At 41.0% G+C, this 15176-nt stretch overlaps 4 protein-coding genes across 4 annotated transcripts in view; 2 read left to right on the top strand and 2 right to left on the bottom strand.

Annotated features, from left to right (window-relative positions):
• fancm (FA complementation group M) overlaps positions 1–3894 on the bottom strand; it is a 41472-nt gene extending 37578 nt beyond the window's left edge. The window contains exons 1-4 of the mRNA XM_005723856.1: positions 3120–3894; positions 2865–3037; positions 2620–2697; positions 2374–2532 (exon numbers count right to left, since the gene is read on the bottom strand). Coding sequence (XP_005723913.1) covers positions 2374–2532; positions 2620–2697; positions 2865–3037; positions 3120–3822 — 1113 coding nt within the window. The 5' untranslated portion in view covers positions 3823–3894. The remainder of the gene's footprint in view (positions 1–2373; positions 2533–2619; positions 2698–2864; positions 3038–3119) is intronic.
• A 218-nt stretch (positions 3895–4112) lies between these two features.
• On the top strand, positions 4113–6226 carry iqcc (IQ motif containing C). The gene is made up of 5 exons (XM_005723854.2): positions 4113–4212; positions 4393–4536; positions 4621–4918; positions 5353–5474; positions 6030–6226. The coding sequence occupies exons 1-5, from the start codon at positions 4171–4173 to the stop codon at positions 6063–6065; spliced, it is 642 nt and encodes a 213-aa protein (XP_005723911.1). The 5' UTR covers positions 4113–4170; the 3' UTR covers positions 6066–6226.
• Positions 6227–7193: 967 nt separating this feature from the next.
• Positions 7194–12167, top strand: dcdc2b (doublecortin domain containing 2B). Its single transcript, XM_013908397.1, has 14 exons — positions 7194–7477; positions 7579–7630; positions 8955–9025; positions 9563–9694; positions 9802–9936; positions 10102–10141; positions 10308–10373; positions 10494–10662; positions 10748–10857; positions 11011–11079; positions 11296–11367; positions 11462–11506; positions 11604–11675; positions 11804–12167. Exons 1-14 carry the CDS (start codon positions 7194–7196, stop codon positions 11873–11875), a joined length of 1389 nt encoding a protein of 462 aa, XP_013763851.1. The 3' UTR covers positions 11876–12167.
• A 71-nt stretch (positions 12168–12238) lies between these two features.
• Positions 12239–15176, bottom strand: part of tmem234 (transmembrane protein 234) — a 5641-nt gene continuing 2703 nt past the window's right edge. Inside the window, exons 4-5 of the mRNA XM_005723853.1 lie at positions 14594–14686; positions 12239–13109 (exon numbers count right to left, since the gene is read on the bottom strand). Coding sequence (XP_005723910.1) covers positions 12994–13109; positions 14594–14686 — 209 coding nt within the window. The 3' untranslated portion in view covers positions 12239–12993. The remainder of the gene's footprint in view (positions 13110–14593; positions 14687–15176) is intronic.

Here is a 15176-nt window from a genome sequence, read left to right as displayed (position 1 = left end):
AAAAAAAAAAAGGAGCCAGCAGAGACAAAACATGAGGAATAGATTGTGTTATCTGTTGGTGTGCCAAGAAAAACCTAAGGCTGCAAAGCAAATAGCTTCCAGGACCCATTATACTTTTATTTTACCTCCAGGGGACTATTCTCTCTTTTTTGTGGTGTCAAGTGTATTAAATAAAAGGTGTCACACCCTGCTTAGATCTGAAATGTAGGACATAGTCCATTTCAAAACATCAAATCAAATCAAAATTTATTTATATAGCACATATTAAAACAACAGTGTTGACCATAGTGCTTCACAGTCAGTAAAAGCATGAGACAGTTAAAACAAACAATGAAAGAGGACAACAAACAATAGGGAACAACACCACAAGCTAGACCAGCCAACTAGACAGAATCAAAAGCCAAAGTAAAAAAATAAGTTTTAAGACGTGATTTAAAAGACTGGATAGATTTGGCAGTACGAATATGAACAGGGAGGTTATTCCAGAGTCTAGGTGCCACGGATGCAAAGGCCCGGTCACCTCTCGACTTCATTCGAGTCCTAGGTTGTGCTAGGAGCCTGTGATTGGACGATCTAAGTGCTCTGTTGGGATTGTATGAATGGAGTAGTTCAGAAAGATAGTGTTGAGTTACTGGAACAAAGTAATTACACAATCCAAAAATAAGGACACAGGCAGTATACAGTAGTCTATCATAGTGCTGCTCGTGGAACAATACAGCACTCTGTGTAACGCCTAAAAGAAATAAAGCCAGCTGACTGGAATTGCATGAAGGCTTAAAGAGTTTTTAGCTTGCAGATGAGACTGAGTAATAATACTGTAATAGATAGTTTTAGTTATAAATATAACCTCATTTAGGTTAATTCAATCTTGTTGGGCAAATTGTTCTTTAATGCATACCTACAGCTCCCATAACAACAACCATAAAAGGTGTAAGCTTTAAGCCAAATATCTTCTGAGCTCAGTAGCCTTTAGATGTGCCGTCATTAAATCCGCACTTAATCGAACCGCAAGACAAATGCAACTCAAGTCGATATATGGGCAAGCACTGGCCTTTCTAATGTCTGAGCCAAAAGCTGGACGAAAAAACAGAAAAAGCACCTGTATGCATGACTGCTTCATTTTTCTGATTTGTTTAACAGTTACTAAATTGTGCTTGCATGACTGCAGTAATGAATACAAAATAACCCAATGTTTTGGCAGTGGAAAATGGATTTCAGCAGGTTACCAACATCCTCCAATCATAGAGTAATATGAAGAGAAAGAAAAAAAACTAAAAGACAAAAGAGAAAAAAGAACTCTGCCCTGATAACAATAAAGAGAGAATTAGAAGGAAAAGACTAAAAAGAAAGAAAGTGCAACACAGTAAAGAAAAAAAATACAGCGGGTCTAAAATTTCAAATGCAGGTGTCACATTCCTGTTAACCAGCCAGCTGAAACAAATGAAGTGGAGCTGCACACTTAAAGTGCAGAAGACACAAACATGATGAGGAGAGAGCCGATCAGTCTACCAGCACTAAAAGCTAGACCACTGAGTGTAACAGGATGTGGCTTTCAGGACAAATCAATCAATTTAATATGAACTGACCCAGAAAGAACCTCACAGGAAGGAGAAAGAGGTGAAGCTGAAAAAGTTTTTACAGTTGAGGAGTTCTGTTTTTTTAATAACAGAAGGAAGCCAAAACTTACCACAAGGTGGCAGTAAAGCACCAAAGGAAAAACTCTTAGCTGCTCTACAGAATAATGAAAGCAAGCACAGGCAGACAAAAAGCAAAGAAAGAGTTTGTATAAAACTAACTTCCAAAAAATATATAATAAAGTCATGGACTGGATTCTTTCAAACACTGTGCATACAGAAACGCACCATTGACACTTCATTATTTACCTATCACATCACACAGAAAAAGCAACCGCCTTCCTCTGGAAGATACTGTATCTGCCACTCCGTAAAAGCTGCTCCAAAACAGCTTGAAAAACACAATAAAGAGCCTAAGGTATTGAACCTAGCATCCAAACATCCTTGGGACATACCAGAATAAACCCCATCTGTGCAACAACCCACCAACCCAAACAATCCAACAGTATGTCCTCATGCCAGACACATAACCACATAACACACCCTGCCTAAAATCCATGAATGCACTCCATGTTTTGACAGCAGAAAACAACCATACATAATATTTGGCAGATTTTTTTTTAATGTACCCCTGGTCAGTGCATGTTGGTTGTGGAAACAATAAGCAGCCTATGTGTTCTGCATAAAATAAAAGAACTGACATATTTTATTCCTTGTAGAATTACATTTTTAAAAAGTATAAACAATGTCCTGATCAGAACAGAGACGAAAAACATGACAAATCATTTGCTGCCCCTACCTGCAGGTAGCGTGTCTGGTAAGCTGAAAGGGCCTCACCCAGAGGAACCACAACTTTCTCCACATTGCGCTGGTGGGAGTGAGCCCGGATGTCAGGACTGTCTTCTGAACGTAGCTCAATATGGGAGATGAGCAAATTGGAGATCACAGATTGCACCGACTGGAAGGATGAAGTGAGGCGGATTGCAGATTAAAGTCTACTCACTTTTAGGTCACAGCGCAGGAAAAAAAAGTGCATCTTTCTCACCTTTGTATCTCCTCCTGGGGTGGCGCTAAGAGCCAGTATGCGGAACTGCAAAGTCTGGCTGCCGAGCAGTTTGATGACCTAATGAAGAAGACCAAGCATTAGACATCATCTCCACTAAATCTGGACAGTTTACATAACTTTTACTGCAAAAAACCCAAAACTAACCATTAAGATTTAGTTCTTTAGTTCACACTTATACAACTTCATGATGTCAAGCTTTGATTATTTCTCCAAAGTGTGTGTACCTGGCAGTAAGCATGGTTGCCCAGCGCTTTGTGTGCTTCATCGATCACCACGCACTTGACCTGCTGGGCCGGGCAGGTGTCTCTGGACAGATCATTAACCATGACCTGAGGCGTGAGGAAGAAGACCCGCTTGGACCTCCAAACCTCTTGTCTCTGCTTTGCTGCTGTGCTACCTATGAAGCGGTAGGTGCAGAATTTGAAAAGGGGGAAGATGGGTGTTGTGCATCAGATTTTATGTGATTTTCTTTTTTTTACCTGTCAGCTCAGCCATGTGTGCTTGTGGGATCCCCATCACTTTATAACAGGCCTCAATCTGTTGGGCCACTAGAGGCTTGGTGGGAGCCATGAAAACAATCTTGCCTGATGGATACCAGCGATAGAAATTGTACATAACCACAGAAGCTATAAAGGTCTTTCCCAGACCAGTGGGAAGACATACCAGAGTGTTCTGAAAGAGGGCAGCCTCTGATATCTTCAGCTGGTACTCCCTGATAGGATAGTTGGTCGGGTAGATCCATACCTTAGCTGAGGAACTGTCAAAGCCAGGGAAGTCAGGATATGTCTGCCCACCTGAGGGGGTTTGAGAAAACGTGGGCTCTTCTGTTCTGGCAGGGTTGTCATACTGGAAACATTTAGCATTATCAAGCTGGAGGCTTCTTTCAGCTTCATACACGGCGACCACCATCAAATCATCGTCTTCATCTTCATACGCAGGCGTGGGGTCCTCAGTCCCCACTGGGTTCGCTAATGTATATGCTGACCCGTGACCATTTTCAGACCAGAAGGGATAAGAAGGAAGGTGAGCTGTAGCTACCTGGGGACTGTTGCCTGGAGTTGTTCTGGGGCGCCCAGCAGCATTTTTGCCATCTTTTATCGGGTTAACAACTTTGTTTTGGGAGACGGAGACACCCCAAGTCTGAAATAAAGTCTTCTGGTTTGAACCGCCACTCATTTTCATTACCGGCGGCGAAAAACTTTAAGGGGAAAACGCCATGTGAAGAGCAGCAACATTGCAAGAAGACTGTCTAGAACACAAACACCCGGTCATTTCCGCCGACGTTTTCCAAAATAAATCACTTCACGTTGAGAAAAATTATTTTACACAACTATTTATGGTTCATATATTTGTAAACTGTACAAAATTACACTTATGACCATATATGAAAGGTTAATCTGAAAATATGTAAATATGTTGTTATATCTTACAAGGGCAACCTTTTATTTTTTAGATTTGGCACAGGAAGTAAATAAAAGCTTTGAGTTACGCTCCCGCTCTCCGTAGCGGCATAGTCATGTTACCATAGCAATGGAGAGAAGCAAATGGGAGAAAACAATCGTAAATTTGCAGGTAATTTATCTGCTGTCGATGATACATGTTTATACGCAGAGTAATTTTTCAGGGTGTCTTTTCTGTGCTACGTTTAGCTTCCTAGCCACTCTTGCTTTCTCAGGAAAACAGGTGCTAACGTCTGCTATAGTTAGCATTCATATGATAGTGAGACTACAATTACTCCTTTCCTCGCCACAGGCATGCTCGCGTGGATATCTGGTAAGGAAAGAAGTCTGCAAAGCACGCGAAGACTTTGAAGACATCGTGAAGGAGATTGACGGGCGCCTGACGCATTTAAAGTGGACGGACACGCTGATCTCTATTCCCCAGTTCATAGACACGGTAAGTGGCATTTATGCGAATAATGGTGACGTTTATTTCCCCACATACAAAATGTTCTCATGCATTTGCTTTTTGCTTTTTCAGGGCAGCCTACGTCCACCACCCAGCAGCCCTGCCACTAAGCCTCTAAATCCAGAGACAGATGTCAGTGCTACTCCCCAGATCCCTGCACTCTCACCAGAGAACAGAGATCATCACTGTGCCCTGCTAGAGAAGACAGAAGCAGAGAGAGATGATTCACAGACCTGTTTACCCAGCAGCAGCTCTATTAGAGGGGAAGGAGAGGGCCAAAGACAAAGCGGTGTGGTGGAGAGCACAGCAGGGTCGTCATCTGTCTGGAGCAGTGTTGAGTTAGATATGAACTATACTCAGTCTCATAAAGGTATATTAAAGTTTCACACAAAGTGGAGCCATGTTGTGTGCGTGTGTAGAGGTGTTTTAAAAAATATTGCCTCTTGTTCAGTCTTTAAGAAATTTACAGTCACAATTTTCAAGATTCAAAGAAGATGCATTCACACAGTCCTTAATTTAGTTATAAGGGCTGGTAACTCCCAAAAGGATTAACAAATCTCTTTGGGATTCCTTCTGCCAAATGAAACGTGTGTAGTTACCTGCTGTGGTGACCCGTTGTGAATAAAAGAGAAGCCTAATGTAGCTTTTGCCTCTAAAAATAGAATCACAGAAGCTTAAAAAGTAGAATGCAATCAGTGTTCACCTGCATTAATTCCACAGTTTGTCTAGCCTCAAATGTGTTAATCCAAAACTGAATTTGGTGAAACCTTTTGAGCCGTTTCGAATTCGCCATCCCTCCATCAGGTTCTCATCGGTACTGCTTGACTCAGGAGGTGCCCCGTACCCCAGAGGCCCTGCGTTTCCATAGAAGCACCCTGACCATGGAGCTGCTCTGGCTTCAGCAGGCAATTGACAGCAGGAAAAAGGTAAGGCGAAGAAAGAGAGAGATGTAGTGCTTCCCTACGTTTATTCAGCAGTGACAGTCTCCCGCTGTAATAAAATTGCTTCTGCTCCATAGTGGAATTTATTTACTGGTTCCCAAACTAAGTTCATCCAGCAGGTCTGAGAAGCAGCCTTCGTTCTAGAGCCTACATCCAACAATCGGATAACAAATGTTAATTTTGCAGTAAGTGTCAACAGTGACTTATTACGGACAGTCCAAACCCCCCAGCTACAAACCTGCACGCTGGATGGTTCGGCCCATTTTCTCCCATGTATTAAGCGTGTAAATCAGGTAGAAGCATGTTTAGCTGTCGGTACCCTTTACCCTCACACTGAGAGCTGATTTAAATCCTTTAATTTATCTTTAACACATTTCGTTGCTTCCGTGAGGCGCCCTTCAGCACCAGAGTGTGTAAATTTGCCAAGATGTGGAGCAACACTTTTTATAGATGTGTTGTCATGCACTGAGAATGCACTCATCCAGACATGCAGAAGAACATGTTACTTTTAGTGACTGTTTTCTTTCTTTTTTCCTACAGTACTTGTCGCTGAAGGATAAACTTAGCGCGTCCTGACGGCATCGTTACCATGAACTGGACTTAAACATGTGGGAGTGATGCCTTCATGTACGCAGGAACCTGCTGCACTGAGTACCTTTTTCGTGTTTGGCATAAGTTAATAAACCTGTATATTGTGTATTTTCATGTATATAAATAAAATAAATGTTATTTTTCTACAACGTTTTCTTTGTTGTGCTGTCTACCGCTTGGGCTTCACTTGGAGCATTTACTGTGCCAGTTTTAGATGGTTTACAATTGTGCATGGAGAAGTTTTGTTCACTAAAGTCCAGGTGAGCATGCTTCCCAGGAGCTCGTATTTCTGAGCTATCACTATCACTCATTTCATTAGGAAATTATCCTTCAAATGTTCACAGCAATCTCCTATTAAACACCTGTTGTCCTCTGGTATTTAAGTCCTTATAGAGAACCCAGGGAAAGAAAAATATTTATAAGTTAAAGCTGAACTTTTCCTCGTTACTCCCTTGAGAGATCTTCTGTTGTGCTTGGATATTTAATATTTACGAAAAAGAATCACCTGGCTGTTGCACTTGCTCTCACTTCTATGCTTGATGGATTTGGCCTTTTTTTTTTTTCTTCTTTTTTTAACCTGCCTGTAGAGGTTGTCTTATTGATTCAGCTTACAGCGCAGGAGACCCACCCGTTCTCCCCTCCTCTTGCCTGTCTCTTTTGTTGTGGTTTCTGCCGATGGTTTGGCCCACAAAGCCAGTCATTGCTGGCCACGCTGCTATGGCAACCAGGAAATACTCACCGCCATCAGTGGAGTAGTGTCCGTGTGAGAGTGTTTGAATGTGAAGGGGATAGAGAGGAGCAGAACGTGGTGAGGGGGAGCCCAGACAGACCACTACCACAACAACAGCAGAGACTGATCTTCACCTTTGGCTTTTCTGCAGTTTTCCCTCTTAATTCTTCACCGAGCATGTGAGTGACAGAGCATTGTTTGGCACTTTGGAGTGGTAGCTGGATCATTTGTTTGTGTTAATGTGTGACTTTTGGAAATGTGTGAACCCAAAGAATGTAGTGTGTGTGTGTGTGTGTGTGTGTGTGTGTGTATGAAAAGGTTCAGTAAATGCAATTATTAGGTGCAATGAATGAGAATACATGCATGCATATATGCACTCAGAGATGGCTGCCAGCTCTGCAGCTGCATCTCTGCTGCCTCCAGTGAAGAGCGTGGTGGTGTATAGGAATGGAGACCCCTTCTACAGTGGACGCAGGTTTGTGGTCAACCAGCGACAGGTGGTCACCATGGAGGCCTTTCTGAATGAAGTGACCCAGAGCATCGGTGCCCCTCTTGCCGTCAGGACTCTGTACACCCCCAGGCAGGGCCACCGAGTCACAGACCTGCAGGATCTACGGACAGGAGCCCAGTATGTTGCTGCTGGCTTTGAGAGATTCAAGAAACTCGAGTGAGTACAACAAAATGAAGTTATTTATACTTGATGTCTGGAAAACAGATCAAGTACTGTGTTAGGGTTTTCTTCGTTATATCCCTTGTCTTTATGCACAGTTACCTGAACGTGAGAACAAAAAAGCAACCCACTGCTCGTGAGGAAACCCAGGTAGGCTTTCATTTCATTTCAGTCCTTTTAAGGAATCTGTAACTGATTAATCCTAGCCTAACCAAGAGGAATGCACCACCAGGCTACAGTCATATCAAGCTGATCATTTCAACTCCTTCCAAGTCAAATTTAAAAAGAGTGCAGGATTTTTTGTTTATTGACGCAACCTTATTCGCCTTTAAAAGTGACGACCCATTCTTATGAGCAAGCATTAGCCGTGCATGTCCCCTGTTATCCTCCTATTGAAGTCACAGGCTGTTAGGTAGATTAGCGGATATAATGGGCTAATGACTGCACTGTCCATCAAACACTCAGTCACTCAGAACTTGCAGGGTACTCTCATGTGACAGCTTCATTAATTTCAGCGGGATATTGCAACGTCAAACGATTTCATCAAGAAAATTATCCTTTCTCTTCGGCTGAACTCAACCTTTTCAGTAAAATGAAAGGCAGGCAGTGCACAGTGACGAGGATGCTAGGATTAGGCATAATGAAGCTCCCTTAGCATTCACACTAAATTGATTTCAAAGCCACACACACTTTAGAGCCGCTCACAACAAGTACTTGTTTTATGTTCTGACCTGCTGGCAGGACTGACCTCTTAGTGTTTCTGATGTAGAGCGATCTATTAGTCTTACTTTTATGGACAAAAAACATACATGAGTATAGAATAAGCGTGCATAGATGCTATTTTGGATAAGTGTTTGTTTGTTTTTTAGGTGGGGCCTTTGGCTTTAAAGTCTTACATGTCTGTATTGTGGTTGCTGTGGAGATACACAAGAAGTGTGCCCGTATGTTGAGTGTTTGTGTTTGAAGTTTTTATGCTTCCACCCAGTGTAATCAGGGCTGTGTACATGTTCAGGCAGGCCTAATACTCAAATTCTGAGCCCTCCTTCTGGATTCAGACACATTGTAAATAATTAAACGTCTGCCACTTTAAAGAAGGAAAAAAAACCCAATAACGAGGAGATTATCAGAGCCCACTGATTTAGCTCAGCTAGAGGCAGACATGGATATTGGCTCCAGATTTCATTACTATGCGACGACATGGGTGAGGGCCCTCAGATAAGACACGGCGTGTCTAAATGCACCATCCGAGGAGTCTTGGAGTGACGTCAGTTTCCATGGCTGCAGCACTTGAGCTGATATGAGCTGAATACACTTTTCGGATAATGATTTTCTTGGCGATATGCATGCAGTGGTATTTATGTGCAGGACAGGAATGATGTAAATCTGTTAAGGGAATTTTGAAACTTGATGAAAAATTGACAGCATTTGATGTTCTGCAGTGGCAAGCATCTGATTTTATGTTGGTCCCCTCTAGGTCAAAGCAATCCAGAGGCCGAATGTGTCAGCTAAATGGAGGAAGTATATACCTGTGCCTTGCATTATACAGTGAGTTGGACGAACTGCTTATCGGAGGCATATATACATAGTATCAGAAATTTATTTATTTATTTTTTACATACAGTTTGCTGGCAGTACCATTGCTTTCATTTTGGATTAAATTATCTCTGCATCTACTGGATGAGAGGAAATTTTGTCCTTAAGATCTCCAGAGAATAAACTGCTACTACTGGCTTCCCCTGATGTTTCCTTTAGCAACACTTTTGGGGAGTTTGAAAAAATCAACAACACCCTAATCTTTGCCCTGAAAACAAATATCCACGTTTCCCAGACTTATACCAAAATCAATTTCACATTAAAGTAATGCAACTGTAGGAAGATTTAAAGTATCGTTGCTGTGGCTAATTAAACTATCATTCATTATTCCTTGATTGCTAAATAATTGTTCCTAATCTTTCATTTAAGGAAACCACTGGGAAACTATCTTTTCACAACCAGCTTAGACCAGTAGTAACAATTACCAGTTCTTAACTCTTTCATCACATATCTGCATACAAGAATTAAGATGTTTCTTGTTATGTTCAGCGTTTTTCGAAATGGAGACCTCCTGTGTCCACCGTTCCGATTCATCATTCCTCGGAGCATGCAGCAGGACCTGGATCAGATCTTGAGTCTAATCACAGAGAAGGTCAGCCTAAGGACCGGTGCGGTGCGCAGGTCAGTGACACCATTACACAGAAGGTCAAAAACATTCCCAATAGCTCTGTGAAATACAAACAGAAAGATCTAATAAAGTAAATATCGAACCCCTGTACGTTTTTCAGGTTGTGTTCTCTAGAAGGAGTGGCCGTGTCCTCAGCTGGTGAGCTGGAGACTGGCCGCTGCTATGTTGCCGTGGGAACTGAGAGGTTCAAGAAACTCCCATATGTGGAGCTATTAATCTCCAAAACTACAGAGAGGTACAATCATGGAAGTTCCTCTGTAAAAAACAAAACAAAACCCGTGCTTGTGTCAGTCTGTGCTAACACATGAATAATAATCAGACGACTGGAAACAAGAAGAGAACAATATCCCACACATTCCTCTCTCCCATTTTTTAATAACTATGTTTCTTTATTTTGTAGATATTACCCTGGGAAGAGAAGGATGTTAAGGAGAGCTGAGGTAATCCTCCTCCTCTCTCTCTGCATTCAGTTACTTGCTTTATTTTCATGTCTTAAAATACAGTTTTAGGATCGTTATTTTCCAGCCTAAATGTCAGGTCTGATTGGTAGCTGTCAGAAGAAAACATTAACAGGCTATGAACATCTTCTGTTTTTTCCCCCATTAGAACAGGAAAGCAGGAAGCGGGCCTGAAGACCAATGCAGTGACTCAGCTCTCCTTGACTCCCCAGAGGTAAAACAAACAAACAAGTCTCCACTGACTTATATTCACACTATATGATGCTATATTATGAGTATTTATATAATTTTGTGTTTGTTATGTAACATATTCAATGTGACCCATGAATTTCAGTCAGACGGTCGGAGGGTGAAGTCAACAGGAGATGAAGCTGCAGCCCCACAAGCTTCCCAGCAAAGGAGCAGGAGAGAGGGAGCAGATGAGACCTCTATGTTTTTTGCCAGGCCGGTCAAGATCCGGAAGAATCGAATGCAAACGAGACCACCGCTCAGCAATGGATCTGGTGAGGATTTCATGAAATCCAATCAGTCTTAAGGAGTATCTCCACTTTTTGGTGGTAAAAAACTTTTGATATCTACCCATGACAGGCCAGCCCAGTGTATTTAAAAGTTCAGCACAGAAAAGGAGAGAAGAGGTACGAGGGGCAGAGGAGGTGCAGGAGGATGAAAATACAGCTACAGAGCTTCCTGTTGATCAGGTTAGCTTCAGGCACCTCTGCGTCATTTCAGACTCATAATTGAATAGAAGATAATTAAATGCTAAAATATGACTGAGGTGGGCGCGTTTGTCTGCCCTTAATATTATAGAAGTGAGATTAAATCTAAATTTTAATCATATTTCCTTTCCAAAGAGAGCTGCAGAAATAGTGGAGGAGGAGGAATTAACCAACCCAGACGATCCTCTGCAGAACAAACAGATGGTAGGCATTTTTTATGCCATATCTAACATGTTTTGTTAGATATGAGAAATAACACTCATCACTCACTCCTGTACAAGCAAAACCAAAAATACCACTGAATAATAGTTGTCCTGCATGCATGTGGAGTAATTATTAATTCACTGTCACAAGGACAGTACATGCATGCTGCACATTTTGAACAAAAGCATTAAAAAAACACTATTTATTTCTCTCAAGAGACAAGCACAAATTATCAGGGGTGAGCAGCACGACGACAAGGAGCACCCACACAAGTACAGTGGAAAGCAGGTACGGTTCGTGTGGGTGGGTTGTTTACATTTAATCGTAATTCACGTGTTCACATTAAAAGGGTTACCCAGTTTTGTTCTTGTGCCGTTAAAAGGCATTACTATCTGAAGAGGAGCAGGAGTCCAAAGCTGAAATACTGGTACACACTCACACCCACGAGTAGCTAATTAATCAATTGAACAAATACAGAACTTCAGCACGTGGAGGCAAAATCTTTGTGACTTTCATTTCAAAAGGAGCTGAAGCAGACGTCTTCAAAGTCGAGGCCTTCGTCGTCTAGCAGCCACGCAGAGCACAGAAAAGAAAAGGCAAGTTTACCAACTTCACACCCTATAACACCATCGCGTTTTTACTGGCATCAATATAACCAAGGCATTAAACTCGTCTTGCTGATAGCTTTTGCCTTTACACTGATTTAGTGTCGTTGCTGTGACAGGAGATCCTGCAGGATGCGCCGTCGGTTGCAACAGAACAAAACCACCATCATCAGGAGGTCACGGCATCCTAACAGTTTCACATCGCATGAACGTTTGATTAAATTAGTAGTACTTTAACTGTGGTAATGAGCCAAATAACAACATTAATGTATGTTTGTCTTATTGTAGAAAATGTAAGCGTGAGAAGTGCAAGCAGAACAAACACTACAACAGGTGGATACACTATCAGAAGCTCTACAAGCTTCAACTAAAACTGATTGAAGTTTATTGTATTGTTTATGACATTGTCCATTCAGTTTTACAGGCATGATTCTTATGCTGATACTGTGTAGATGTTCAATGCTGCAATATATTCACTATGCGTACAGAAAAAAAAAACATTTTTTAGGGTAAATCTTAAACCTATACTGAAAAATGAGTGACTACTAAATGAGTGTTGGGGAACAGTAGTGTTGCCAAGAATTTATTGATTAAATATCAGCAACAACACAGGAACAGAGCACAATATTAACAGTCATCTGTACAGTGTCTTGTATCAATTAAATGTGACAATAAACATATATATTACTGTACATGTGACCAATTTCTGAACTCTTTACACAGTTAAAGTCTTTTTCTTTCAAAAGTAGTTTGGAAAATAAAAGCAGTATATTCCTTCATAGTATATTACGAGTAAACAGTAAAAGGAAAGGCGAAAGATGAAAATTTTATCCTCAAGCTATACAACAACATTGTCCCCTCCTGCCTTGCTCTTGCTCTACAGCAGGCTAAAGGCAGCCACCACAAACTGTCCCCATTAAACCAGAAGCTGACATCTACCCCGGGCTTATTTATATGTGGTCTCTGCAGGATCTATGCAGATGCCAGTCAGCTGCGGAGCGTTTAAAAGTAAAAGTTAACAACCACCGCTTTTCTATGCGAGCGTCATAAATCGAGTCAAGCTCTGTGGTGAACTCTCCATGAACCCGCTTCCCCCCCTCAACATGGTGTGAGAGTTTTCTGGACAGGCCTTTTGAAGCTTGAGTTAGTTTAGACACAATTCTCCCATCAGCATCGCCGCTCTCAGGAGCTGCTCTCTGAATCTAAATCGTCCTCTTCAGTCCTGCTCCAGCTTCATTGCCCGTCTTTCCATTTACGGCGAAGGATTTATTTGAAGGCGCAGAGGAATTGGCTTAAATCCTGATCTCCTTCAGTACACGGGTTGGGTCAAATTCTGATTCCCAGTATCTCTGTCAATATCATCAATGGAGCTTATAATACACAGAGTGATGCCAGCCATGGTGAGGAACATTCCTACGACAGCCTCTGCAGACAGATGTGTGGGCAAGGATATCAAGATAGTTAAAGTTAAAAAAAATGTATTTATTAATTAGGTATGGTCATGGTACAAAGAAATGTCACCCTCTTTCAGTTCAGTTAGCATGTCTTAGCACAACTTCAGATGAACAACAACATATTAAACTGTGTCATTATTAATTAAACAAAAACTAAACCAAAATACAGACGAAGTGTGTAAAAAATTAAGTACAACTCATTATTCAATAGCTTGCAGAACAATTTTTAACAGCAATAACTTGAAGTAATCGTTTTCTGTATGACTCAGTCTGTCACATCATTCTGGCCCAATCACCTTTACAATGTTGCTTCAGTTCATTGAGGTTAGCGGGGATTTGTTTAAGCACAGCATTTCAGGTTGACGTCTGGACTTTGACTGGGTCATTGCAACACCTCTATTCTTTTCTTTTGCAGCGATTCTGTTGTAGCTGTGGTGTTGCAAGGGTTAGGATCAAGTCACGCTTTAGCTGTCAGGCACACATGTAGCCTATCATTGGACTAGAACACCTTGGCTTACGGATGCTGACACAGTGACTGCAAGGTGCAGTTACTGGTCCTGTGGATGCAGAACAAGTCCAAATCATCACCCCTCCATCACTGTGCTGACTGTTGGTATGAGGTGTCTGTGCTGATTCGCTGTGTTTGATTTTTGCCAAATGTGACTCTGTGCATTATCACCAAACATTTCTATTTTGGTCTCGTCACTCCAAAGGACATTGTTCCAGGAGATTTGCGGTTTGTTCAGCTGCAGCTTTGCAAACCACAGCTCTGCTGCCATGTTCTTTTTAGAAAGCTGAGGCTTTGACCTGGTAACCCTTCGAAACAAGCCATACTTGTTCAGTCTTTTTCTAACTGAACTGTCATAAACTTTAACATTTAACATGCTAACGGAGGCTTGTAGAGTCTGAGATGTAGCTCTTGCTTTTCTTTTTTTTCAAGTTTGTCTGAGAATTGCACAATCTGACCTTGGGATTAATTTCCTGGCATGTCCACTCTCTGGAAGTATGGCAATTGACCTAAATGATTTTCCACCGAATAATGACATCTGTAATCTATTAATCTGGCTTCTAAATACCCTATTAATTCCTGTAGAAGAAGAAGTTAGGTTGTATTTAGCGTTTCATATAATCCTTCTGCATTTGGCTTAGTTTATGTTACATAAATAATGACAGCGTGTAATATGCTATGTTCTTTAGTACAACCGACACTGTATTTACTTAATTTGAAGAACTGCAACGCATCAGATGATTTTTATTGCTTCCTGATATGTAAAACCTTTGAATTAGAGAGTGGTTAATTTTCTTTTTAATCATGACTCTAAACAGCTTAAAGTCTGACTTTCAAAATCAGCATCTGAATCTTTCCTTTTCTAGATAAATACCACCGGTTGTGTGACTGGCCTCATTATTTTAAAAAAAGCAAACAAATGTAGTGTTATCACATGAGTGACTTACGTTTGCCTCCAATCTCTTCCCCCAGAAACTTGCCAGTTAGCAGAGTGCAAAGGAGGGTGAGGGAGTTGGCTACAGGAACAGCAAATGATAACTCTGGATGAGAAGAAAGGTTTTTAAAAAAAAAAATGAATTTCTAGTCTACAAAGAAGGCATACAGTGACAGTCTGTGTCAAGTAAAGCAATAAAAGTAATTTCTTAAACATGTTCCATTAAGTATGATGATTTTCTGCTTGTAGTGTTTAAAAGAAATTACATTTAACATTTATCCAGTAAGCCATGTGAAAAACTAATCTACGGTGGCTTATTGGCATTTGATACAGGAAATTCTGGTATGATCTGATATGAAGTAAATATAGGGCCAGTAATACTGATACTAAACCAATACCGATACTTTTAGCCTATACATATAGCTTATATAGGTATATCAGTGTGTCATGATTCATGGGATGAATCATCATTTGAAATTTTGAACACATTTTAATGACCATTAAAACTTTTGTGATTTACTGTGATTTTGACTACTTTTCAAAATAATAACACTTATAACTTAAACACTTATAAGGTTTTCATGCATGTAGAAACA

Source organism: Pundamilia nyererei, unplaced genomic scaffold, assembly GCF_000239375.1.
Source record: "Pundamilia nyererei isolate P.nyererei 1_Seehausen unplaced genomic scaffold, PunNye1.0 scaffold00010, whole genome shotgun sequence".
NCBI lineage: Eukaryota > Metazoa > Chordata > Actinopteri > Cichliformes > Cichlidae > Pundamilia > Pundamilia nyererei.
The sequence above is the reverse complement of the archived record's forward strand: the minus strand, read 5'-3'. Positions and strand labels throughout refer to the sequence as shown.